Here is a 26,096-nt window from a genome sequence, read left to right on the forward strand (position 1 = left end):
ATTTAGTATATATTCTAATATATACCTAATATATATATTTATTTATATTTTGACATTACCACTAATCTTTAAGTAAGCAAGTGTATAAAGATTTTTCATGGACAAATTAGTAGATAGATAAAGTACTTACAGCACCCCAAAAAGTTTTTTAATTTTAATTTTTTTATATTTTTTACTAATTTATGTTAATTTATATTAGCTATATCCTTATGAAGAGAGAAATGTAAAAATAATGATGGTTTCTATTAAAACTTCTAAGTATCTTTTGGCAAAAAAAAAACATTTTATTTTCCTTTTTCAGAACAAGATTTTTTAAGAGAACTATGCCTGAGATGTTATGACTATCTATTTAAAGATTAATGTTTGATGATTATTGTTCTTTGAGATGGGAGATACGTTGCGTATTATTAGTTTCATTTGAGTTTCTGAGATTGTATGTTATTTATTGTATATGTGTAATTTTATTTTTATATTTGAATGTTTATTGTTTTAACTTTAATTATCTGCGTTTGTTTGTTTCATTATTTTTTTTGTTAATTGTCAATTTAATTTATGTAATAATCTGCTCAGTTTTCTATTTTTTTGTCTATTGTTTTGAATTTGCCACTCTCTTGGATCTTTTCTAGATAGACTATAGCGATTTTGACTAAGAACAATTTTTTATTTTTTTATTATTGGATTATATTTTATGTTTTAAAAAGACTATAAGTGAATACATTAAATTACATTAAAAAATTGCACTTGACATTTTGATGAAATTGGTCCTTAAGATTTCCAATCAACAATTTTTATTTTACAATATTTTATAATAATTATTTTATTAAATTGATTGCATATACATCCTTTATACCTATGTATGTATAAAACCATTACAAATACAAATAGGATTGAACGGTAAGTCAGAGAATATAAATATGAAAACTTAATTAATTATATATTTTCTCATTGTACAGACATTTCTTTTCGTAAAAACACACTTGATTGTTCATTTCAGTTTTACAGAACTCTCTCTGAAACTTGTGAGAGAACAATACATTTTTTTGTGTTACTTTCTCTTATAGGCAATAAGATACGAAATCGCCAGCAAAATGCTCGCGGATCATCGCATATGCAATATTCGGGTCATCAATATGGCGCTATGATGCCGAGTGGTTCTGTGAATCCGTACAATGCGCGAAGGCACGATGTGCATATGTTGCAACCGCAGCAGCATCATTGGGATCCGATGTTGCATCAGATAGCACCTAGTGTGGTAGCCGGTCCGACAAACGGTTACGCACCACCGCAGTATACAACATCGAACCAAATAATTCCTTATCATGAACTTCCACCACACTACACGAACGAAAGCAATTCAGGGAATTCTTCGTACTATCTGGGAAATGGTAGCTACATACCCGTATCATACTTACCACCTCAGCAGGTTGACGCAACTGAGAACGGAGCTGTACCTCCGTCGTACCCGCAACATTTCTATTCAACGACCGAGGCTTACCCGCCAGGTCACTCGTCAATAAACGGCCAACCAATGATGTACTCACAGCCGGTGATGTATCCACAATCGGTGCAATATCATGCTGTACCATCACCATCGCAACACATGCAAGAGCAGTGGAACCCGACCTTGGGACCGCAGCCCTCCTATATTGCCCAATGCATTGCTCCAAATCCAGGTCTAGCTCCGATCATAGAACCATCCCCTAACGGACAATGTACCGTTCCAAAAGGTTCACTTTAGATATTATATATATTCTGAAAATTAATAATTAAGATTGAATCTCTATTGCAGTAACTGTTGAAAAGTCTATATGACAATAGTATTATATAAAATAATATTAATTATGACATCGACATTCACCGTGAAAAAGTAAGATTCTGAAGACTGATGGTAATTATAAGATACGAAATACATCGTAATAAGAATAAAAAATAACTATAATTAAGATTAACTACACATAGAAAATTTAGACATAAAACAGCTATATGGAGCAGAATATATTAATTATTTCCAATTCTCGTTAAAAATCGACAAGATTGTTCGCTATGACTTAGAGTTTTCTATACCGTGTACAAAGCTCCATATATTATACAAAGTAGAAAATGTTTAAGATGCAGTCTTTATAAGCTCTATAGGCGAACTAATTTAACATACCACGGATTAACGTGAAAAAGACGTGTGATGTTATGATGCAGCTGATCTATTGTATCAATGTTTAAAAAATTTAAACTGAGATACTTGAAACTTTTATAGGTATAGTTTAAAAGAAAGAAATAACGTATGCAAGACTAATTTCGATCAGTTTCGACATTATCTTAATGGATAATGTAATTAATAAGTTTCTTCATTAAAAAGAAAAAAATTATAGTGCCTTCAATAAACTATGAGAACATTCCTATTCTGCCTGTTCTCCTTGCAGAAATATTCCGTATTTAGCGATATTTATCGATATTTTGAATCATTGGAAAGTATTATTAATTATAATTACTCTTGTATTTCTTAAATACCGACAAATATCGTAAATAAAACGAATATTATTTTCAATGGAGTGAATTGGATATCTATTGGGATTATTATATCATTCTTTTTCACACATAACAAGCTTAATTATTTCATAAAAAGTATCTAGGCTTATAACTTACATATTTAGAATATTTAAGAATCAATACATATATAACATAAGTTAAGATCTTGTAATTCATTAATATTATTAAGTTTACTGAAGTTCTTCAACATTTATACAATTTTTACTTAATATTAACCTTTATACAATTTTTGCAATCTTTTTCGAATAAATAATGCAGAAAGATCAATCAAATCTATTTTATTTGTTGCGTTTTCAATTTTTAGATGGGGTAATTGTGTTTGCTTGTATTTTAAATAGGTCAAAACCTAAAAATATTTTTTAAAGGCTTAGGATCCTGCGGATCCAACTTATTGTCATAACCGAATATTACTAAATAAATCATGTTTGAATTATACAAAGAATTCATATGTCTTCATGAATTGTGACTAATGAATAAATCGATGTGTAATGCGACATACGTAAACGCAAGCACGTTGATGTATTATTTGAACTTTCTAAGAGAATTTCGAGACTCACACAATCTTCGGTATGCTATGTGATAAAAGGAAGCTGTAGATTATCGAAGGTTTTTTAAAGTGCAATAGTCACGATAATTAATACCTACTGGAACAGAAGCACATATGGTAAAATAAATATAAAATCTATATACATATATATCACTGATATGCGAAACATATTAGTGATGTATACAATATAAACAGTGGTACGTACTATAAACTTTTTAAGTTACGCATTATGAAGTATTAAAACAAAAAAGTTTGGTATGGACAAACGTGATTCATCGTCAACGAAACTGGATACTCTTATATATGCATATATATATTTATAGAAATTCTAATATCGAACCGTACAATATTCTCTTCCATATAAGATACATGCGAAAAAAATTATTATCTCTACGGTACATCTTAAAAGCGGTAGTAAACTCGCTATTACAGGGCTTGGTTTTGATTTTAATCGCCGGAATTCTACGCTCATATATTATACAACGTGCTAACGCTAGAGGCACTCTATAAGAACTGAGATTTCACAAGGTAATCAAGAAAAGGTCCAGTGTGATACACGAAGCTTAATGTTAAACTATTTACACGTATATTACACTTGATCTTCACTATTTACAATCGAAAATCTCAGATGGATATATCATTGATCTGATAAAAGAAAAAGTAAAATGGAATGATAAGATCTATGTTCCTTCGTAACATACAGTTTCGATAAATCCTTCGGAAGTGCAACTTACAAGGAAATATTTATACTCTCGTGCTTGTTATACTTGATATATAGGCAAACCTATTTGGCATTAAAGGCCAATAAAATCCTTCGAGTTTCATCGCGTAATACATATTGTTAATTTTCATTGCAAGATCCCCGCATTTCTACGAGAATCCCTTTCTTCATTGCACACATTTACATACTGTATTAGACTCGCGTATTATTGGTGTCTCGGGTGTGTGCGATTTCCTCTAAATATAAGTGCATCAATTGTATAATCTATCTGTACATTCGCTACACAGTTCAAATACACAATAATATTAACATATTTAATATTGGACTAATAAGAACAGGGATGCTCTGAAAGATCTCGCAATAAAAAGTCGTAATGATTTCAAGCGAACGAAACAACAGTGAGAAATTTCAATTCTGTAATCAAGAATCTTTAAATTTAAAGAAAAAAAAATTATAACACGTGATCAGCTGAAATGTTAGTCCGTCTGTCGATAAAAGTAAGGATTAGAAAATGAATTAAAAATTATTAGTAGACACTTATGCGAGGGAGGAAAACATAGATAATGCTGTAACGCGCGTTTCTCAGAAATTTTATTTTCGTTTAATTCATGAAAAAGAGAAATCATTTCACCATAGTTCTCATATATTCCACTTCATTCAGTCACTATTTATATACGATAAAGGTATTACAGTAATTTGCTATGTACGAATTAATCTTTAGCTACTTCCACATCAGATCTGAATCATAGGCATTACACTATAGGACCTGGATGTCAGTTCTGATTTGAAAACAACTTCTCTCTATATAAGTCCATATTAAATATATTTTACAATAATATTATCATTGTACATGAACAACGTATGCTCTACACCTCGCGTTGCTTATCGCTAATTAACCAGCGCAATGACAAGATTTTTATATTACTCGACAAAAACAATAAAATTAAGATATAAATATAATATACATGCTACACAAAACACCATAAAAGAACGTTGTTAATTAAAGCTAAACAAAAATTAGTCTGGCTAGATTAGCTTTACAGAGTTTGATACTAGAAAGTAGCACTAGTAATAATGTGGAAGAGAACATGAAGATTCAAAAGATATAGAAACTCTAAATGGTTGAAAGGTTTCCAAGATTAAATTACATCGATAATTTGAATTAACGCTAGAGTAACGATTTAGTTATCTCTTCCTAGATTATAATCCTTTTCTACGAAAAAGACATAATATAGTATATAACATAGGCAGAGAAAAAAAGTGTCTCACTTAATTTGTACTAGCGTAGCAGATTTTACATTTTTGTTATGTTTTTCTAAAAAGTCACATTATTATAAGGATAATGATAAAATAAAAACAGTATCTTAACAAAAAAGTTTGCGCTGGTTGAAACAACGATCGACAAGAAGGTGTTAATTAGTTAAAATAGACGAAGGGGGACTGGATTTGTGTGACCCCAATATGTGCGCCGCCTTGGTACCTCCTATAGTAAAATAAATCTCGTGTTAATATCGCTTATAGACTGCTTATTATATGTTAAGCATAATTTCACGTAATTTAAGATATAACACTATTATATTTATGAATTTGTGATCTAAAAAGAAGATTGTGAAGATACTTACATAAAAGTAGTGGTAAAACAGGCGAAGGGAGGTTATTCCTTATTTTCCTCAGTAGTAACAGTGTTGGAGGGATTTTGGGACTCTGATGAGGATAAAGGCGGCGCTTCTGCTGCTGTGTCGGTTGCATCTTGACTCGAATCCGAGCTGTCCTTCATTTCCTCCTGCTTCTTTTCTTCACTGGGAGCGGTACTTTTAGCTTCGTCCACCACATTCTCCGACTCCTCCGTCACTTTTTCGTCCTTGGAATTGGTATCTGTCACTTTCTCAACGTCTTTACTGTCTTTACTGTCCGCACCCTCCGCATTTTTGTCTTCGTTTTGTATCGTCTTACTTTCCTCCTTTTCCTCTTTCTCCTCGTCTACTTCCATCTTTGTAGATTCCTCTTCCGTGTGTTTTTCGCTTTTGTTGTTGGATGTTTCATCGTCTGTGTTGTTCTCATTGTTCTTTTCCTGCCTCTTGGGTCGTCCACGTCCACGACCACCACCACCACCCCGCGTCGATGGTTCCCTCTTTTCCTTCTTGGGTGGCGATGGCACTGGCGTTGTCGAAGTTAGGCCTCTGGCTGAACTGCGAGTGCGTCTCCTGCCTTCTACTTCACCGACTGCGGATTTGTTCATGCCCTGTAAATAGCAAGTGTTTTAAAACAAACGGCCAGAGATATCTACAGCAAAAAAATAAAATAAAATTCAAGATACATCAAATGGTTTTGCCTCGAAATCATAGTGTTACAAGTCGTGAATCGCAAGATATAATATTCTAATGCACTCCATCTTTATTGCAGCTCAAATTGTAATTAATTTGTATTAACGTTTGTTGATTCCTAACATCAATAGATAGCAATTTGTAATTGGCGCCTACGCAGCGATTGGTTCCTCATGCCTCGCCGAGGGCGCTTATTTCCCTCCTTGCTGTCCCCACCCCGGCCAATCGACGTCCCCCACTCCTGACGTCGTATAACGCTCACGTAGGCAGCAGGCGAAGTCGACGACGGAGAAGGCTAAAACGGAGGGAAATAACCGAGAGTGAGGGGTGGAGGGGGAAGAGGCGAGGACCTTGACCAGCGGGACCTCGGCGAAGATTTTTGGGACGTATGATAAGCCGATTCGATCCGACGTGAAAAGTTTTTCCCTGTTTTTAGATAATCGCGTGAGCCGTCGCGAGACGCACCTTTAAGATTGCCTCGCCCTCCTGAGCGGTCCTTTCGAGAGTGGAGAGCCTCTTGGTGCCGCTTCGTTTGTTTTTCGTCGGAGTCGGTTTCTCCTCCGTCGACTGTTCCTGCAAAATCAAGCTTCCTATGTATTCGCTCTCTCTCGTATCACGAATACATTCTATCGCGCACACGTACAGTCATGCGCTCGCGCGCAGCGTCTGCGCATGTGTACTTGTACGTATGTGTACGTGTGTATGCATGTATGTACACACATATCCATATTTCTTCGCGAGAAATATATGTATATGTATGTATATACATACGCGTATCACGCTTACGCAGTCGCGCGCTCGTTGACGTCTTGAGATCGTCCGAGAGAGAAAGAGAGATAGAGAGAGCTGCGAGTTGCGAAGGCGCGGGCGATGGGCACCACGCGACATGACATGATAATTACGACGTTCGACGTGATAAGATTATCGAGGACCGTTGAACCATCCTCGAGACTAACGTCGTGTTCAAGTTTCCCGCCATTTTGCCGTGCGCCCGTCCGTATCGTCACCAACGTCTGTACGCCTCGCTCGCTCGCTCGCTCGCTCGCTCGCTCGTTCGTTCGTTCGTTCGTTCGCTTGCGCGCGCGCGCGCACGAGCGCGACTCCAGGCCGGTCGTCGACGGCGGTGGCGTCTCGCGGACGTGGACGCGGCGTCGCTGCCGATGACGGCCATCACGTTGCCTAAGTTCCTGGCGCGACGCCGCGAGTTGCGACCGATTTCCCGCCTTTTCGCGCGGCGCCGAGCTGTATGGCGAGCGAACAGGAGCGCGAGAGAGAGAGAAAGAGAGAGGAGAGGGGGACAAAGAGAAGAGATTAGAGCGTGGAGCAAGCGATCCTCCTCCGGTCTCGAGAGTCGGCGCGATAAAAAAAAAACATCTACCATCTTTGCTGACGACGGGAGATAATGTGCGTACGTACGCACGGCGCAGCTACGAAAAATTTCTCGCTGGATGGATGGAAGAGCAGGCAGCCAGGCAGGATGGAAGGGCAGGCGACCGGTCGGTCTGTCGGAGGCGCGCGGCGCCGCGCCGTGGTGCCGACGCACCACATGGCGCGGCCGCGTCGTAACGACGCGCCACACAGCGTAAGCGCGTATACGACAGCCTGGCCGTCGCCGTCGTCCGGGGGGCCCCAGGAGTACGCGCGGAAGGACGCGTCCCCGCAACCGCGGCACTCGCGGGGGAGGGGAGCCCACTGCCGCCTCGCACACGCCGCTCACGGCATGAAAACTCGGCTTGACGAAGGTGTTTCTGACGTATCCGCCGGCCCGCTTACCTTGGACGTATCCTCGATGTTGTTGTCGCTCTTGGTCTCCGTCTTTGCGTCGGACATCTCTTCACGTGTGAATCACTCAAAAACACTGGGAAATCCACGATTCCACGGCGAGAATTCGCGCTGCGCCCGGTCGCACTGTTTATACGATAAGGAAAGATGGCGGTTAGCGTGGGTCACGTGACACCTCGTCAAACCTCAGAGCGGGAGTTCGGCGCGCCGTCCCGCGCCGCCGCGATCAACTACGCGCGTAGCGACGCGACCCCGATCAGCCCGGTGCCGAGATTCTCGCCCTCGTCGACAGTATTCCACGCTGCACGCTCGATTTTTTTCCCTTTTTTTTTATTGTAAAAGGCTGAAGCTCGTTTACGTCAGCAGTAATGCGATTCTACGTAACTTACAATATCGTGTACAATAAAGTAAAATTAAATATTGTGAATATGATTACTCATCTTTTTTTTTTATTTAAAAAATTTAAATTCGTAGAATCGCACTCATTTGCTGTCCCGTTGTAATACGAGCAACGTTCGTTTAGAATAATTAAAAGTACAGCGTAGAATACTGCCGCAAAATTTAAAATCGGGATGTGATTTGAATAAAGGCCCTCGCCAGCAATTTTGAAAATAATTTTCACGGGCGTGTATTAAATCGTAATTAACATCGCGCACGCGTACTTACTTTACTTACCTGCTTCAAAATCGTTCTATATATTGTAGTATGTATTCATATATCGTTCTGTTATAATCTTTCTCTCTTTCGATTTATAGAATTATAAGAGGTAATCATATAGGATTTTTTAATTATTTATATGCTGCTTTGAATTAAAGATGTAATTTTTTGTGTTTACGCATCATGAAACATGTAAATGTTAAAATTAATCTAAGAATTGTATATTATACAGTTTGACACAAATAAAATAAAATTTGTTGCTTAGAATCTAAATAAAATGGAAAGTTGCATAAATACGTAATACCTATTTTTCGTTTTTTTTTTCTCGTAATCGTATTGATATATCCGATCTTAAATGTCTTTATCTCTGCCTATTCTATTCTAAAATAAAACAGAAATTATTAGAAAGAGTTCCACAGTTAGCATCTTTTAACTGTTGATTTTAACAGTAAGTCATTAATGCGTTGGCATTCTTCGGAACCAGAATCTCGCCCTGAAATCGTCGCTGCATGTCAAAAATGCAGGCGCGGTTGGTGAATGTATGATCATTCTCACAGGACCGTTATGACCCAATGACAGCAACTGTTTTCTTGATGCGTTACGAGAATTCCATGCACACAACGAGGTAGTGGCTTCGTCAGGAAACAACACATAGTCCTCGGTATGATTAAAGATCGCTTGTGCCTTGTGTTCCTGTCTACCTGTGGAAAACAGTTTAGTCAATCGTATATTCGTGATTGTATTATCGTAACATTGACAAGGCATACCGCACCGAATGTATTCCAAGTACGTCGAAACGCATTTATAGTCTTTTTACCTGTAGTTCCGGCACCAGTATATGCTATTAGACATCTGCTAGTAGATAATTCCCATAACTTTATCAAGGAATCCTTTCCTGAGGACAATATATACTGGAATCCAAAATTATATGATTAATCAAAATTAAATGGGGAAATAAAACACTAAGCTTACATCGGCAATTTACGTATAAATCTTGTGCAACATTACTCCAGAATTACTACCTTGCCATTTCTTGTGAACGTCACTGAGCATACTTCATAACCATCGTGCGCTTTTGCGAAAGTATTTATACATCGATTTGACACTCCATCCCACAGTTTGATGCTTCCGTCTTTTCCTGCCGATACATAAGTCTTTGCATCCGGAGAATACTTGATGCTAGTTATTCCAGCTGTATGCTGATGATTTGGTATGCTACACACAAAACATTGTGCAGTATTTACATCGTACAATCTAACTATCGGATGATTGGTCCCGACTATAAGAAAATCTCCGGTTGGATGGAAAGATAGACATCGAATTTGATCCGCATCTGTGATGGTCCTGAAAGCCTTCTTAACGCTGGCTTTACTAAAATCAAACAATTTCACAGAGAAGTCACGACTGCCAGACACAAGTATAGGCTCCCTAGGATGAAACTCCAAACATGTTACTTCTTCCAAGTGATCGTATAAAGTTCTTATAACTGGATGACCTCCAGTTTGATCTCCAGGTGCAATCTCTTCTGGTGCAGACTTGGCTAGCATTCTGTCTACATCTAAAATCTTGATTGAGGCATCTACAGAACCAGTAGCTATCAGCTGACCATCTGCTGAGAAAGCTCCAGCCCTGCAGTTTCCTTTGTGGGATGTAACGTACGCTGTTTCATATTGTGCTGGTTCTGGAGCTTGAGTCTGAGCTTCTGTCTCAAATTCAAGGTCTAATCCAGGACCTAACGTGTTGTCAAAACTTGATGTAAATAAGGATAAGCTAGCGCTATTGTCCTTCTTGGAACGATCTGGTTCATGAGCAGAACCGATCAACATCAAATGAAGCAGTCGATCGGAGGGTGGACATGGTGGATCCGTCTGTATCATATTGGATAGCTGAACAGCTAGAGTTTGATGACCATCGTAGAAGAGCTGACTGAAATATTCAACATAATTTACTTGATAATCCATTACACACGTCCTACTTTTGTTATCTTGCTGATGAAGCTACAATTGTAAATTACACTTGCCATTGGGCGTTTACACAAGAATCGCGCTTTATATAGAGACTATTAATGGTGAAGGAGCGAAATTCAAAGGAGAGCGTGCAAAAGAGACGATTATAAACAACCTGATCATCAATCTGTAGAGCAACTCCCTGCTCTTTATAATGTTCTTCGGATCTGCCTCAGGTTCCTTCATTGCGCTCTGGCCCGCCGTGTTCCCTGAAGGTGACTGAATGTTGGCGAGTTTAACTAGAACCGTCTAAAAAAAATACTTTAAACCGCCCATTAATCGATGACCCCGGTCTTTTTTGCAGGTTATGTCGCGTTGTTGTCACCCCAGCACATTTACGCTCATGCTTCTGCATCGCTTATGTTTGATTGGTAGTTCAGGCAGTCGCGACCAATCAACGGTGCCCACCGTTGTCAGTGCAAGTTCCACGTGACACAGTTTGCGAAAAACTCCACAATGGCCGAAATTGATAGCAATTTGGGTTTAAATAAAACCATCTCCGAACAAAAGAGTGCATGCCGCAAAAAGTTGTTGAACGAGCACGCTCTACGAAAGCGGCAGGCCTTCAAGTTCGCTACAAGTGACAGAGATATCTATGTGAACAACAAGACACCTTTTAAGGTACCTCGTGTATAAAAGTCATAACCTTCCAATCGTTGTAACTTCTTCGTTGTAGATTTAAAATGAATACGCATTTGTTTTGAAACTTTGTCGTTGCACTTTCTCAAATATTTGTAAATATTTTAAAGGGACAATTATACAAATGCGAGAAATTGCTCGACAAAGGTGCTTCTGAGCTGGTCATCCATGGGCTTGGTGCTGCTGTGTGCAAAGCAGCCAGCCTGGCTCTGCGATTGAAGGAAATTCATCATGACACTTTAGATCTTGATGTTAAAACCTCTACCGTCACTTTAGTAGGTACGTATACTTTTCTATATACATAATTAAACTAAAACGAAAGTCTAAGAATGCCTTGTTAATTATAGATGATCTAGAAGCATTAAACGACGATGTGGACGATGAGATAAACAACAGACAAAACTCTTCTATACACATACGTGTTATTAGGAGAGTGCCAGTGGCTGTGCTGAGATCTAAATAGGAACAAATTGATATTGAGACTTTGTAAAACGATATGTTTAAGTAAAGAGTGTGTAGATAGAGTGAATAATAGAATATGTATGATAGAGTGAATGGAATTATTAGCTACATTATTATTTCAATATAGTTGATAGAGAATTATATAATTTTTTTACAATGATCTTCTCTTTAAACGAACTGGTTCACTGGTTAGGTTTAACAATCTTTGAGATATGGATCAATTTAATTGCTTTAATGTTCTTCACTATTTTGCTAGCTTTAAAATTAGATGAAAATTTATTTTTGGGACCGTCAGGATGGTGGGAAGTATTTTCGCCGCTCTTTGTAGCAGATGGTTTAAACACGTATTTTTGTGCTATTATTTTTATAAGAATGTACATGGAAGGAATGATTAGAGCAGGCATTTTGCGAGCACTATGGAGTCAAATATCATTATTATTAATCTTTGTGTTTAAGTATCTTCTATGTAAAAAGCTCTCTGGACAAAGCACGTTGGAGTATTCTGAAGTTTTGAGTCCTGTATTCATTCTTCTGCAATTGATTGCTGTCAGAGCTTGTCAATTACATTAAGAAAAATAGAAGAACTTTCCTGTATACTACTTCGATACTACTTCCAGAGTCATCATCTGTGAGAAACGATATATATTATATAATACACTTGTACATATATACTATATTTTGTCAGATTTATTTAGATTAAATTATTTAAGAAATTTTATCTTTCTGTAAACATTACTAAATATTTTTATCCTGCTATTTAATATTATGCTGTTCCTGAATACGTTATGCAATACAAATTTAATAAATATTCTCTTAAAAGAATAATGATATATGATACAAGAATGTTAATTAAAATGATAAAGTAATATATTGATAAATAATATAATTCTTTGAATTAATATTTTGTTAATATTTAAAGTATTATATGTAAACTTATTGACACATACTGTTGTTTTATAATAAGTAGAGTTTTGACAAAAAATAACAAACATTAATTTTTTTGTTATATATTTAAATTATTTTATATTATGATGGATGATTCTTGAATTCTCTATTAATTTCCAAATTATTTACAGGATTTTATTATTTATGATAATTAATAGGAAAAAAAATAAAATTTAGTTTAGAATACTTGGAAATAATAAGTATTTATCTGTGAATAAATTAATGTATTTAATAATAACAATAAATAATATTTATACATATATAATTTCTTTCAAATATAAAATTAATATATAAAAATCACATTATTTACAAAAAAATATTTTTAATAAAAAAAGTTAATATTAGAAATCGATTCTTTTAAAGTTATGACTTTGCAGAGCACGATTTATTTGAACTATTCACGAGAGTTCAATATTTAATATGCTATCGAACTATTTTTAACCACTACGTTCCAATATTCCACTATGCAGCGCTTGGAATTTACGTTTCTTAGAGAATGTCGATAGAAACTAAGACAGAAGTTTCCTTATATAAAAATAACAAGCCTGTGAATCATAACATAACATAGACCGATAAATTTAACACTGCTCCATTTAAACTCTAAAGATAAACAACTGACCAGCAATCCAGGTGCTTTATGTGGGCATGTGTGCCCCCTCCAATCCTCTTCAGCCAAGATCAATAATCCTAACTGAAGGGAGACAGTGGATGTATTCAGTGAGAAGGGGTGCGTGAATCAAGTCATTCTATAGGTAAAGCCTGTTGCTGCTACCACATTTCACAAGTTCGCAGAACGTGCTACATTAAACGCCACATTAATTGTCTGTCATAAGACTGATTATCAATTATAAGATTCAGTGATGTGCTGTGGATATACCAAGGGATTATGGATAAGCTGGCTAATTGGACTCATGGTTAGTTTTTATACCTTTAATTTTTAATACACATAGGATGGCGGCAAGTGCCATTTTTGTATATAAAACGCGATCAAAGTTTTATAATATACTAAAATAATAATACGCTAAATTAACAGCATGTTTCCTTTGTTGAACTAAAGCTTATTGAAAGCTGTATCAATTCAAACAATAAATTATAATTTATGTAGAATAATGTAATATACCATGTAAATTATATTATTATTTTGTATTATGTAAACTTTATGGAGTGACGTTTTTTATCATGATGTGTGTATATGTATGTGTGTGTGTGTGTGTGTGTGTGTGTGTGTGTGCGCGCGCGCGCGCGCGCACACACACACATGTAAATATACGGGTCATTCTGTTTTTAATTTTATGTTTTTGTCATTAATTAGGTATAAACGCAACAACCCAAGTCACAGGTCAGAACTGTGTATCAAATTCATCAAATTCTGCGTTCCTCTTAGACAAGTCGCTGGTCACTGCACCTTCATGGAGTGCGATACAACAAGACATAAGATGGGCGTTTCTATTACATGCATATAGCTTTGCATGCCTCTTCTTCGTACTAGGATTTTACACACTCTTCTCTATTCTAAATTTAAGGTACATTGCTATGCCTGCATTGATGATATCAGTGAAAACTTTATGTCTTTATTTAACTACTTGTCTTTCAGATCTCTCATATCAACCAGGCCATTTATGTCCACGATTAATATATTCTTATGTTTACTCGGGGCATCGAGAGCTGCTTCCTTGTTCATAGATGCGTACAATCTTAAAGAAATTCTACCTAAAGTCATTGGCTCAATTATATGGGACATTGGATATCCATGTATTACATCTGCCTTTTGTCTGATACAATTGGCTTTCCTGCAACTGACAAAGGTATTAATCGCTTAAATTGAATAAATTATGTATATTATTAAACGTTGCCATCCTTCATATGGGCCACTTTCAGCTAAAATTTGGTCCAGAGAAGATACAGAAGGAATCCTGCCTCAGTCTCATTATAACAGCACATTTCTTCTTCGTTATCGCCAGCGACATTGTTCTGTCCTCCCATAATTGCTACATGGTGAAATACATGGTTCAAGCGGCGTTTCTCGTCTGGAGCGTTCTTTTGTATCTTGCTTTCCTACACGCGGCTTACAAAATTGATCATTTGCTCCGGACTATGCCAAGTAGTATGTTGACACGGGACAATTCCAATGCCCATCAGAAAGGTTGGTTATCGATTTTTTATTTGTACGTCAATTTTTATAATTTTTATTCTAAAATGATTACCGTTATCTTTCATTATATAATTATATTTTTATGCACACATGGACTTAAGATTACCTTACTTTTTATTCATGCATATTTTATACAGCGTTTGTTTCGGAATTGTATCACAAAAATTTACTTATAATTCAGGTATCATGCAACTCGCGATGTTGGCACCGTATAGCAATCTGGCGACTTCGGTTGCTGCCGCGCTGGTACCTACTTTACTTGGCCCAGCTAAAATGAAAGGTCCAGAGGAAAGTGAGCCTGTAAATGCGAATAAAAATGCGGAGGGAGCACCTCCAGAAGGCGGTAATAGGAGGCAACAAATATTTTATCATTAATCACCTACCCAGAAATATACAATTTTTTATTGAGATCTGTTTTCAGAAGCGCGAGCCACAATTACCACCAAGGTATGCAAGATAGAAGGACCAGCGCAAAAGGAATTACAGAATGTTACAATATCTATATGCACCGTACAATCACCGTCACAGGAACAAAAATCATCAGTACCGGAAGTCTACGTTAGACCACCCACTCCTACTCCGTCAACTGCTAATCTGCCGATTATAACTGTGTCCAGCCCGAGTCGTAGAAGCTCCATGGCCAGTCGACGAGGCAGCGACACGTCCACAAAATCCTCGCGCAGGAATTCGGAATGTAGCGTTAGATTTGTAAATGAGGAGAATGCAACGGAATGCAAACGTACGACGGAGGGTAGCCCGAGGTCGTTGCCAAGAATGCGAGAGGAGTTTGAAAGAAATCGCTCGCCAGAAAGTCCACGACGATACTCTGAGAATATCTCGCCGACGGGTAGTACCAGGGAACTAAGACGATGCTCCGATTTTACTCACGAAAAGAATCGTGGCTCACAATTCGCAATTAAGCTGCGGAGGAATAGCGATTTTGGTAATAGAACGCCCAGAAGAATGTTGCCACCTGACGAACATTCTAGATTGCCCAAAGTCCTGGATGTTAGCCCCACAGGTAAGAAAAAAATATATAGCTCATATAAGAGTAAATCTTTAAAAATATTCTAGTTTACATTTTCTTCTTTTAATATTGTTTTTTTATTTTATCCTGTTTTTATTTGTTATTTATATAATTAAGATAGGTAGTATTTTATTATGTTGATGCACCTGTCAATAATTTTAATTTATAATGTGATATATTTTTAATTTTTACAGATTTACAGCTAAACTCATATCTTGTACATGGTACATGTGCATACCATGATATTTTATTTGTATTCGATATTAGTATGTTTTTATATTGTTTAACAATATTTCAGGTTCAAGACGCAATTCCGATATTGGTATACCACCCAGACCTGACTCGCGTAGAAATTCTGAGAGTTCCTATCGACGCAACTCCGAGTTTATTCACATTAAACCGTTAATTATAAATCGTCGGAGCAGTGATATCAGTATCAGAACTCTAGATAGAAGTCCCACACACTTTCAGAGTATAGTACCTATTAGGACGGAGGTGCAGGAGAAATCTGAATCAGATTCAGATCATCCTGATTGCAGCGAGAAGGCAGCGCTGATGACCGAAAAGTCCAAGAGCAAAGAAGAAGAACCAAAAGTACGCAAAAAAAATTTGTCGTGGAACGATAAAAATATTGAAGATGCGGAAGACATCACGCCAGAAACCAACTTACTTCCCGAAAATACGTCTAGTGAAGCAAGAGTTATGGTACGTAATGCTTATTATACTATTAGACTCATAGAATGCAGATGCATCTAGACTAAGTCTTGGATTTTCGAACGTCCTTTTAAATGCCTAGAACTTTTGCGTCATTTGAGAACTGTATGATCTCGCTATTTCCAGAGTACGGACTTTACCCTTCATTCGATACTAAATCACATCGCGTATGTGAATCGAGCGAAATCTGATACGCCGCTACATATACCGGAAGCAGATACCGCAGTTGCCAGGAAATCTCAGATGCAAAAAGTATTAAACGTTACACGCGCTACTGCGATTTTAGGGATCCTTCTATGCGTCACGGATGCCTTTCGTATTTTTGGGCCATACGGTATTTATAATAGTACAATAATAAATAACAAGTAGAAATTATAATTTTATGTTTATATACTATGAAATATATTCTTATATAAAATAACGCTATTGATTCGTTTTTAGGACTCTTTGCTGAAACCGTACCATATGGTACAGAACCAGCACCAACGCAGTTTCCCATGCCATGGCTGTGGCTGTTGTACCAAACGATACCCAGGATATTCGAATTCCTGATGGGCTGCGCCATGGCGAATATAACTAAGCAGCCATCAGTAAGTCCACGACATCAATATCTGAGCAATTATCCTAGTTATTCCCCGCGCATAAATCGAGGTAATAACCCTTATATATAAAGCAATAGTTCACCTAAGCGTAATCGTAATTCAAAAATCAAGATGCCAAATAAAAATTTTTATTAATTTTTTTTATCACAGATCTTAATATTACTCTTTCAAGATAAATTATTTTTTGTAATGACTCTATGATTGTTTTAAAGATAGATTTTACAGACATATATAATATTACCCCTAATATATTCGCAACAATTTATGTTCGCCGTTTTCCTTAAAGTGTGCTCACTAAAAGCTCATTTTTAATTTAAAAAAGAATTATTATAAAAAATTGAAGACTTATTTTCGTACGTAGTTTTAATATGAATTGTGACGGTTTCTGTCGAAGAGATACATACAATGCAAAGGCATTTTTGTAATCAATACATGATAAAAAAAGAAAGACGGAGTCTCTCGAAAAATTTGCTGTATACGAAAATATAGCAATAGATGAGTATAACATTCTAAACATGGAATAAATGTTTAGGCAAACATCTAATACAAATGCAATAGTTACGTAGCATTTCTAAAAAAACCACTTTTTATGCGAAGTGTTCATTCGATGCACATATTCACACACAAAAACAGATATCTATTTTTTAAATTAGATTAGTTTCCTGATGAATTAATTTAATGACTTTTACTATGTTCTCTGAAAGATACATATACATATATATATATTTTTTTGCTGTTGAACAAATATATCTATATATATATCATTTTTTAACTTACATATAAAATTTGAAATATTTTCGAAGTAAAAAAAAAGGAAAGAGAAAAGAAAAATAGACTGTATATAAACAAAGATGTTAAATTAGTAGGTGACTTTTATTGATAATACGTGAAATAACGCGTTTTTACTGTGTGTCAACCGCACCAATGCTTAGAAGTAAAAGTATGAATCCAAACTCTCAAAGTGCCCTACTACTAAATGTTCAACAAAATTACAACAATGACTTATCTGCAAGTTGAATTTGTAACAGTGTTGTGATCCTACATGTGATATCATATTTATGTGTTTAGAATAGGAGGCCATTTTACGCTTATGTAAGCTTAAATAACACTATATTCCGTGAGATAAAAGACTGTAAAAGTGAGTTTATGATAAAAAAAAAACAGCTATATCATAGCTTTATTGCAATCATATACGATTTATCGTACTTTCAATGTCTTATATAATTAAGATAGGTAGTATTTTATTATGTTGATGCACCTGTCAATAATTTTAATTTATAATGTGATATATTTTTAATTTTTACAGATTTACAGCTAAACTCATATCTTGTACAAATGAAAGCAAATATAGAACAAGTGAGAAATTTAGTAGTAATACTTACAGGAGCATAAAAGGTCTCAGCGAGTAAATATCTGTTTGAAATTTATAGTTTGACAAAAGTAGTATTCTGAAATATAACATTGATGTTTCATGTGCCAAATACTCGTGTTAACTATTTTAAATGTTTACAAGAGATACAAAGTCTTATTATCCTAACAAAAACTCTTCTACAAAACTATATATAGATATAGATAAATATTTATATACAATTGGATGTACAATAATAAACAATCGTTTTAATCAAATCGATAAGGATTTTGAAATTATGATATATGCATATATATAATTGATATTTTTACTGATGCAAGATCGCAGATTCAATAGTTATAAAACAGGTATAAGATGTATTACTAAAGTTTTCAATAGAAGCTCTCTATTGCTCAATAGAAGCTCTCTATTGCTCAATAGAAAAGCTCTCTATTGTTCTATATCTGAATTAAAAATGATTTCTCAACATGACTGTTTGGTCATTAAATATATGTATGTATAATGAAGTTGTGAATTATGATAAATATTATACATATTCAATCAAGATTGATTGCCATAACTGTTATTAATGAATTATAAAAAAAATGTTTGAAAATCTTGGAAACATTCAAAACCTTTCGCCCAAAAGTATAAAAGCTACAGTCTATACCTCATATAGCACCTCATCCAGCACTGACTTTATTCTTAGCAATATATAGCTTTGACCAAGCAAAAAATAATTTTATTTAGAATAAGAGTTTTTTATTCTGTTGATTGATTTTTAGGTGCTTTGTATACCTATATATTCTATCCGTGATAAGAAATTATCTTGTAGTAATGTAGTATACACTATTATTTATATTGCTTTATCATATTAGTCTCAGAATTACCATATTGTTATGTTTAAGAGATATCAATATAATCAGTAACTATGTAAAAGATTGATTGAAAAAAGAATTGTGTAGAAATAAAGATGAAGAAAAATTGAGTTATGACACACTTTTCCTGTGTTCGAGTATGCAAGGTTCTTATCTAGAGACACGATAGTGTCTCGATGTTAAGACAAGCGCGGCGTCATGATTCGATTATACTTTACCAATCGCGAAAGCAGTAATGAAATCGTTTTGAAACATTAAAAATCGATTTTTTGATGTACAGTCTTTGAATGATAAGGAAAAAACAGTATCTTTTAGCAAGAGACGTATATTAATGGATTCTTTTTTATTACATTTTTTTAGGCATGCCAACTTTATACCTATTTCAACAAAATATATTGCAAATAATTCTAAATTACAATAAAATGATACTTTCAAGCTAATAATTAATCTATCAAAATCTTTTATAAAAACAATAAAAATTGTTATTGCTGTATTAGATTCTTGATTGATAAGTATTTATGAGTTTGTCTTAATTAAAATTTATAGATATATTGTAGTTGAAAACAAAACTCGAAAACGATAGCATAGTTGATACTCTAATACACGTCTTGCATTTCTACTTGCAAAATCATGACATTAACTAAAACAAGACAAAAAAAATTCGAATAAATTGTGCGATCGAACTACTCGAACAGTTATAATGGAACTCTATTTCGAATACTTTACTGTTTGAATATATATATATATACACACACGCATATATATACATATATATATGTATGTATTGGGTAAAATAGGGCAATAGGAGTCAGACGCGGTAATTGTTGCGCAAAACAAACAATGTGAATATAACTCAAAACTCTTTATTAGATGTCCCGTTTACATGTTTCGGCTCATTTTTGAATAGCTAAAGATAGCTAAAAAATGAGCCGAAACATGTAAACGGGACATCTAATAAAGAGTTTTGAGTTATATTCACATTGTTTGTTTTGCGCAACAATTACCGCGTCTGACTCCTATTGCCCTATTTTACTCAATTTCTTCGTGATTAGTAAGGAGTCTTTACGAATCAACTTATGTTTTACATGCATATATATTATGTCACAAAGTGTTAATTTTAGTAAATGTATACATATATATATCATTCTTACATTTAAAAAAATTGAGCGAAAATATTTATTCCGAATAGAAAATAAGTTTTTTCCTTGAAACCAAGTTTAATTCAAGAACAATTCAAATATCTTCAAGCTCAAACGATCCGAACAATTTAAAGTTTGATTCTAAAATTCATACTGTTCGAACTATTCAAGCACATGAAAATTTCACACATCACATTTTAAGAGTATAATTACAATTGTACCCATTTTTTTAAGCCCTATTTATGATATTATATACATATACAACCTGTCTTGTCTTTTATATTCTATTGATGATTTAGTCTCGATAGTCAAAATAATCTATTTCTTTGTCAGCAGTTTTAGGAGTCGACGATGGCAGCAATTGCTGATTCTGTTTTACAGGTAACGAAAGAACAGTCCTGCAATGCATTTAATTACATATTATTAATTTATTTATTAATTCGTTAATTTATATATTAATTCAACAACAATTACGCAGAAAAAGCAATTTTGCTAAAGAATCAAAAATTTTGCTAGATACAGATCTGAAAATAATTTTATTAGATTGTCAAAATTATTATATAGGACTGAAACATAATAAGCAATTCCTATGTTTTATTGATAATGCAATGTTACAAAAAGTTTTAACAATTAACTTGAGCGTACTACATAATTATTTTGATAGTCTAACAAAATTATTTTCAAATCTGTATCTAGCTAAATTTTTAGGTATTTAAGCAAAATCGTTCTTTCCATGTAGATATCTTACTTTGTAGAGTTATTTCCCTTCGAAGTATTAAGTACCGGACCTGGAACCTTTCTCTGTCCCTTCTCTCTTTGTATCATTTCTAATAAACTGTAGCTTGGTAGCCAACACTGCAATGCGATACATTCGTTACTAAGATGATATATGCTCTAATCAAATGAGTTTTTACCTTATCTTTTACGGCAGTGGCAACAACATTTCTCTTTGGCTCTTCATCATACGCTTGACTCTCGCAGCCAAAATGCTGGCACGACTCGTGCACAAAATGACGCTTTTCTCTGTTCATAACTTCAAATGAATAACTCCGGGATTTCTGTTTGGATGTCTTCGCTAACTGCACTAATTCCGTCAACTTGTCATGAACCATTTGGCAGAAGTGCGGGTCTTTTTTAGCCCACTGTTTCATGTAATCGCTATATCTGGGCATTAGTTTGCCACTTAAGTCTGGATTGGCGATCTGCAGTCCTAATGCGAGTCTTCTGTTTCTTTCTATTGTCTTACACTCGTCGTTACATTCCAAGGTCTTTAACTGATTCTGCTTTTTCGCACCTTGCCCAAACACTTCTTCCAAATCGACAGAGTGACCGAGTTGCATATCGGCCATCTTACTAGCCAATATGTTGCTTGCTATCCTCTGATATTCTCGTGCATTATCTGCACAGACACGACTCATAGTCCTATGCCCACACTGGCACGTAACCTGTAATATAATCGTAAATATAATCTTAGAGTACAAAACTTTTTGAAACTTCATGGTGATAACAATCGCAGACAGATGATCGCTTATGACAAAAATTATTTTTACCTTGACCATCTCTTTGCAAGGCATATCTGGACATTTGCCTTCATGGCACGGAGCAGCACAGATATGTCCGCAGAGTTCTCTCGTTGTAGTGCAAGGTTGAATGCACTGTTGTCCAGGTTTCTCGCAGGATCCGGCGTGGCACATCGTGATACATTTATGCCGTCCACATGTCAATGGCTTATTACACGGCCGACCACACGAGATCTCTTTCACATGGCACGGCACTGCCTTCCTGAGTTCATGTCTGCCGTGGCACCATCTCTGAGTCAAGACGCTGCAAGGTGGACATGTGGACTCGCTATGGCAGTTATGCAACACCTCATGGTCACAGAGGTGTTCGCGCGAACACGGTCGATTACAAGTGGGTCTTCTCGTACCACATGGTACCGGCGGATAAATCATTTCGGCGCCGCATTCACAATACAATTCTTCAAAACTGCTCTCCAAGCAAGGCGAACATCTTCCTATAGGAGAGAAAAAAATTTCATTTTATATTGTCCAATTTCGATCATAGATACAATTATATACTTACCTATATGACATCTTTCTTGGCACTTGTGCCGACCACAGCTTAAAGTCTTTGAACAAGGTAATGGACAGATGTGTTCGATGTCGATGCAGCACAGCTGATTACAATTATGTTTACCGCAGGTTCTCTTCTTCTTACAGCGTTTCTCGCAGCGCGCGTCATCAGCTTTGCTTGTCAAATCCTTACAAGCGATCTCCCGGTCCATGTTACCGCAACGGCATTTGACATCAGTATTTAAGTCACATTCCGGGCATTCCCCCAAGTGACATGGTGCCTTGCAGATGTGCGGATTACCTGCGTGAATGAACAAAAATTTGATTTAGTGCGTCTGTACGATGATAAGACGCAAAGCTCAATTAAAGACACAAAGTCTTACTAGGCTGGCCGCATTTCAAGCGCTTTGAGCAGATTTTATCGCAGGTCGGCACAGGATCCATACAACTCTCTCTCTTTTCTGTTAATGGTGTTTGACCACAGCAACACATTGTAACTCTTTCAGGCGTCAAAGAACAGGGCTCGCAGGATCCCGGATGACAGATTTTCTGACAATAATGTTTCTTGCAGTCCAATGTTTTATTACAAATATTATCACAGGAAAATTTATCTGCGACATTAGCTCGGCAGGGTACCTCCTGAGTTTTCTTACTACAAAAACATGCTAAACAAAATAAAATAAAACCATTATAATTATACTGGCTGCTATCTACTGCAATTATTACAATTAAAAAAAATATTTGTTTATATATTAATGTAAAATAAATGTATATATAAATATATTTATCTTAAATTAAAAATTATACGTTAGCTATCGATAAGGAAATTGGAATATTACTTTGTTGTATAATTTTGTCGCAAGGCTCGCACTCTCCCTGATGACACTTTTTCTGACAGGTGTGCTTGCCGCACGATAGATCTTTTTCGCATACTGAATCGCATATTAATCGTTGTTGAACGCTACATAGAAGCATTTTCGACGTTCTCCCGCATCCGCAATATTTAGTTACCATTGCCACGCACTGTGGACAAGAGCCGGGATGGCAGAGTAGGATGCATTTGTGCATACAATTATTCTTGGATAGATAATGACCGCAAATCTCGCCACACGAATGTGCTACGTCCCTGCGATTCCACTCTGGCATCTTCATCTTTCCACAGAAGCAGAAGTAATCCTCAGGGACGAGGAAACTAACATCTCGACAAGCCGGACACTTCCAACTGTTATTTTCTAAAAGAAAATAGACAAATCAGAATTCAACAATTCGACAATTCGGTGCAATGGCAAGTTTCTACTGTTTACTTACCACTCTGAGAGGATTTGGCCCATTTTTTGATGCATTTTAAATGCAATACGTGATAACAATTGCTGCAAGACCAAACATAATCACTTTGCTTAATATGCTCATAACAAACCAGACATTCCAATGTTCCCTTGTTCAACTGCTCAGTTAATCTTTCCCTCTGACTTGAGTCGTCATCTAAAATAAGAATATACAAAGTAATAATTATTTCATTATAGAGTTCTTTTTTATATAATAATAATGTGATCTCTTTGATAAACTGTATAAATATACCAATATCATATTTTTTCTTGTAATTTTTTCCCTGAGATGCATGAACTATCTCATTATTTTCTGTCTTATCTCTCCAATTTGCCACTTTCTTCTCCTTATAATTTATCATCTCATTGTTTCTTCTTTGTGTATACTTTGCTGTTGTTGTTTTACGACTGGTACCAGATTCAGATTGCATATCGTTCGAATTGTATCTATGATAATTGGATGCACTAGTAAATCGCTTAACTCTAGCGTTTCGTGATGTTTCTTGACTTCTCAAAAACATATTTTCTGAATTGTTATCCTCGTACATCTCTTCTCTACCTCTATCAATTTTTGTACTCAAAGACGAGTCTTCCTCTTGAACATCCTCACCACAGATCTTATTTTCATGACTACTAGACATGGCTGAATTAACAGCTTCAGTTATAGTTGTACGAACTTCTCTAGCAGCATTCTGTTCAGTCGGAGGTACATTTGACTGATACTTCCTATTGTAATATTTGCTGTTCTGAAATTTATTATAGTTTCTCGCGTTGTAAGTCCTAGGAGTATCCCTGTAGCCAAATCTCGATGAAGCCTGCATATCCTGTGGCTTCTTCTGTCTATAATTGGCATCTCTTCTGTTGTCGTAACGTCTCTCACCTTTGTTGTCCGACGAGACTGACTTTGGTCTGAACTCTTGCGCGAAAGTATTGAAACCACTCGGGTTGCCATTATCATACTTCTTGAATCTGTTATCCTTTCGAAATCTGCCCTGGTTGTTCGGCACAAATTCATTGGCTATAGGATGCAAATTGGAGTTCTCCACTACAGTGGACTGGACTACGTCGCCCGCCGACGGTGGCACATACTTGCCGGTCGTACGGTTACCCCTGGATCTTGGTCTGTAACCGCCACGGGAGAAGGGCGGCACGTTGTGTGACGTCGGGACGCCGCTGTTCAATGCTCCCGCGTTATCTGCGGACAAGGTGTCTGGCAGTACATGTTCCTGATAGGCATTGTTCTTCAAAGGCACCATATTCGACGGATACTGGCTGCCGTCCTGATAAAAAGTCGTTGTTGGTCCGCTCTGTTCGTAGACCTGCCGACCACCCCTGGCTCTACGATAGTAGCCTCCGGTGGATACGTGAGGTATATCGCCTAAGTATGCGTTATTCTCAACAAAGTACGACCAGTCCCCCGCGGTAGCGGGAACGTCTGCTGCGTTCCGGTCGTCGTACACCAAGCAATTCGGGTCTTCCTGATGCGAACCGTTCCAGGTGGCCATTGCCGCAATTGCACAGTAATGCGAAACTGCACGGAACGCGGGGACAGGGGTGGCGATAAGCACACGGATCTCTTTATCTGCCGAGAACGAATCTCCTCGCAAAAAGGAGAGAGGGAAAAAGAATTAAGATCGGAGAATTTCCATTTCGGCGAATTGCAATATGTTACGTTAGACCGCGCGCGTCCGATAGGTACTTTCCAGAACGACCTTGTCCTAACCTAAAAAAAAATTCGAAAGGATATGCGTAAACTGTTTGTTTTATTGCTTGACGGCCGTTTGCAATTTTTAAATTGATCACTACGAAAAGTCAAAGACTTGCAGAGCACTGTAGAGCAAACAGTGAAGTAGCTATGAGCGAAATTCTGGCGAACCTTCTCCCGTCTAGCAGCGATTACAGCAACCTCTAATGGAAGCCTGCGATTAACGGAACTATCAAGTAGTATAAATGTATCATCGTAACCCGATCAATAAGATTTGAAAAAAAAATTTGGTTATCGTATGTAATGGAATATATTTCAAGGTAGAACTTTATAAAGGAATTTTATAAATGAAAGGAATAAAAAGGAGTGAAAAGTTTTGAGTGTTTAAAGATAAAATAAATTTGGCAAAATTTGAAATTCGTAATAAACGTTACAATTTATTTAAAAAAAACTGCAATAAAAGAATATTTTTAAAAATTTACTGATATTAAAAATTCTTATTATGAT

At 36.2% G+C, this 26,096-nt stretch overlaps 7 protein-coding genes across 9 annotated transcripts in view; 4 read left to right on the forward strand and 3 right to left on the reverse strand.

Annotated features, from left to right (window-relative positions):
• LOC108768731 (putative uncharacterized protein DDB_G0289263) overlaps positions 1–2,279 on the forward strand; it is an 8,953-nt gene extending 6,674 nt beyond the window's left edge. For both annotated transcript variants that reach the window (XM_018519274.1, XM_018519273.1), the window contains one exon: positions 1,062–2,279. In XM_018519274.1, coding sequence (XP_018374776.1) covers positions 1,062–1,738 — 677 coding nt within the window. In that variant the 3' untranslated portion in view covers positions 1,739–2,279. The remainder of the gene's footprint in view (positions 1–1,061) is intronic.
• Positions 2,280–3,365: 1,086 nt separating this feature from the next.
• On the reverse strand, positions 3,366–8,181 carry LOC108768948 (dentin sialophosphoprotein). 2 transcript variants are annotated; one of them, XM_018519664.1, is made up of 4 exons: positions 6,908–7,163; positions 6,602–6,709; positions 5,435–6,054; positions 3,366–5,295 (listed from the first exon to the last, which is right to left on the reverse strand). In XM_018519664.1, exons 1-3 carry the CDS (start codon positions 7,022–7,024, stop codon positions 5,467–5,469), a joined length of 813 nt encoding a protein of 270 aa, XP_018375166.1. In that variant the 5' UTR covers positions 7,025–7,163; the 3' UTR covers positions 3,366–5,295; positions 5,435–5,466. The 2 variants fall into 2 exon arrangements, with proteins under 2 accessions (XP_018375166.1, XP_018375167.1); XM_018519665.1 differs by lacking the exon at positions 6,908–7,163 and adding an exon at positions 7,910–8,181 and having other exon boundaries at positions 5,060–5,295.
• Positions 8,182–8,753: 572 nt separating this feature from the next.
• CstF50 (cleavage stimulation factor subunit 1 Cst50) lies at positions 8,754–10,878 on the reverse strand. The gene is made up of 4 exons (XM_018519626.1): positions 10,697–10,878; positions 9,598–10,501; positions 9,393–9,486; positions 8,754–9,276 (listed from the first exon to the last, which is right to left on the reverse strand). Exons 1-4 carry the CDS (start codon positions 10,765–10,767, stop codon positions 9,032–9,034), a joined length of 1,314 nt encoding a protein of 437 aa, XP_018375128.1. The 5' UTR covers positions 10,768–10,878; the 3' UTR covers positions 8,754–9,031.
• A 106-nt stretch (positions 10,879–10,984) lies between these two features.
• Rpp20 (ribonuclease P protein subunit p20) lies at positions 10,985–11,779 on the forward strand. The gene is made up of 3 exons (XM_018519627.1): positions 10,985–11,202; positions 11,331–11,499; positions 11,568–11,779. The coding sequence occupies exons 1-3, from the start codon at positions 11,038–11,040 to the stop codon at positions 11,681–11,683; spliced, it is 450 nt and encodes a 149-aa protein (XP_018375129.1). The 5' UTR covers positions 10,985–11,037; the 3' UTR covers positions 11,684–11,779.
• Positions 11,777–13,301, forward strand: LOC108768924 (transmembrane protein 203). Its single transcript, XM_018519628.1, has 2 exons — positions 11,777–12,310; positions 13,234–13,301. Exon 1 carries the CDS (start codon positions 11,839–11,841, stop codon positions 12,250–12,252), a length of 414 nt encoding a protein of 137 aa, XP_018375130.1. The 5' UTR covers positions 11,777–11,838; the 3' UTR covers positions 12,253–12,310; positions 13,234–13,301.
• A 169-nt stretch (positions 13,302–13,470) lies between these two features.
• LOC108768920 (uncharacterized) lies at positions 13,471–17,232 on the forward strand. Its single transcript, XM_018519625.1, has 9 exons — positions 13,471–13,541; positions 13,940–14,150; positions 14,222–14,432; positions 14,506–14,770; positions 14,961–15,122; positions 15,201–15,800; positions 16,105–16,511; positions 16,647–16,854; positions 16,962–17,232. The coding sequence occupies exons 1-9, from the start codon at positions 13,514–13,516 to the stop codon at positions 17,189–17,191; spliced, it is 2,322 nt and encodes a 773-aa protein (XP_018375127.1). The 5' UTR covers positions 13,471–13,513; the 3' UTR covers positions 17,192–17,232.
• Positions 17,233–20,709: 3,477 nt separating this feature from the next.
• Positions 20,710–25,787, reverse strand: stc (nuclear transcription factor, X-box binding stc). Its single transcript, XM_018519676.1, has 10 exons — positions 25,761–25,787; positions 24,138–25,607; positions 23,868–24,041; positions 23,399–23,791; positions 22,943–23,224; positions 22,570–22,860; positions 22,038–22,501; positions 21,402–21,932; positions 21,236–21,342; positions 20,710–20,885 (listed from the first exon to the last, which is right to left on the reverse strand). Exons 2-10 carry the CDS (start codon positions 25,387–25,389, stop codon positions 20,783–20,785), a joined length of 3,597 nt encoding a protein of 1,198 aa, XP_018375178.1. The 5' UTR covers positions 25,390–25,607; positions 25,761–25,787; the 3' UTR covers positions 20,710–20,782.
• Between the last annotated feature and the right edge of the window lie 309 nt (positions 25,788–26,096).

This window comes from Trachymyrmex cornetzi, unplaced genomic scaffold, assembly GCF_001594075.2.
Source record: "Trachymyrmex cornetzi isolate Tcor2-1 unplaced genomic scaffold, Tcor1.1 scaffold83, whole genome shotgun sequence".
NCBI classification, from domain to species: Eukaryota; Metazoa; Arthropoda; class Insecta; order Hymenoptera; family Formicidae; genus Trachymyrmex; species Trachymyrmex cornetzi.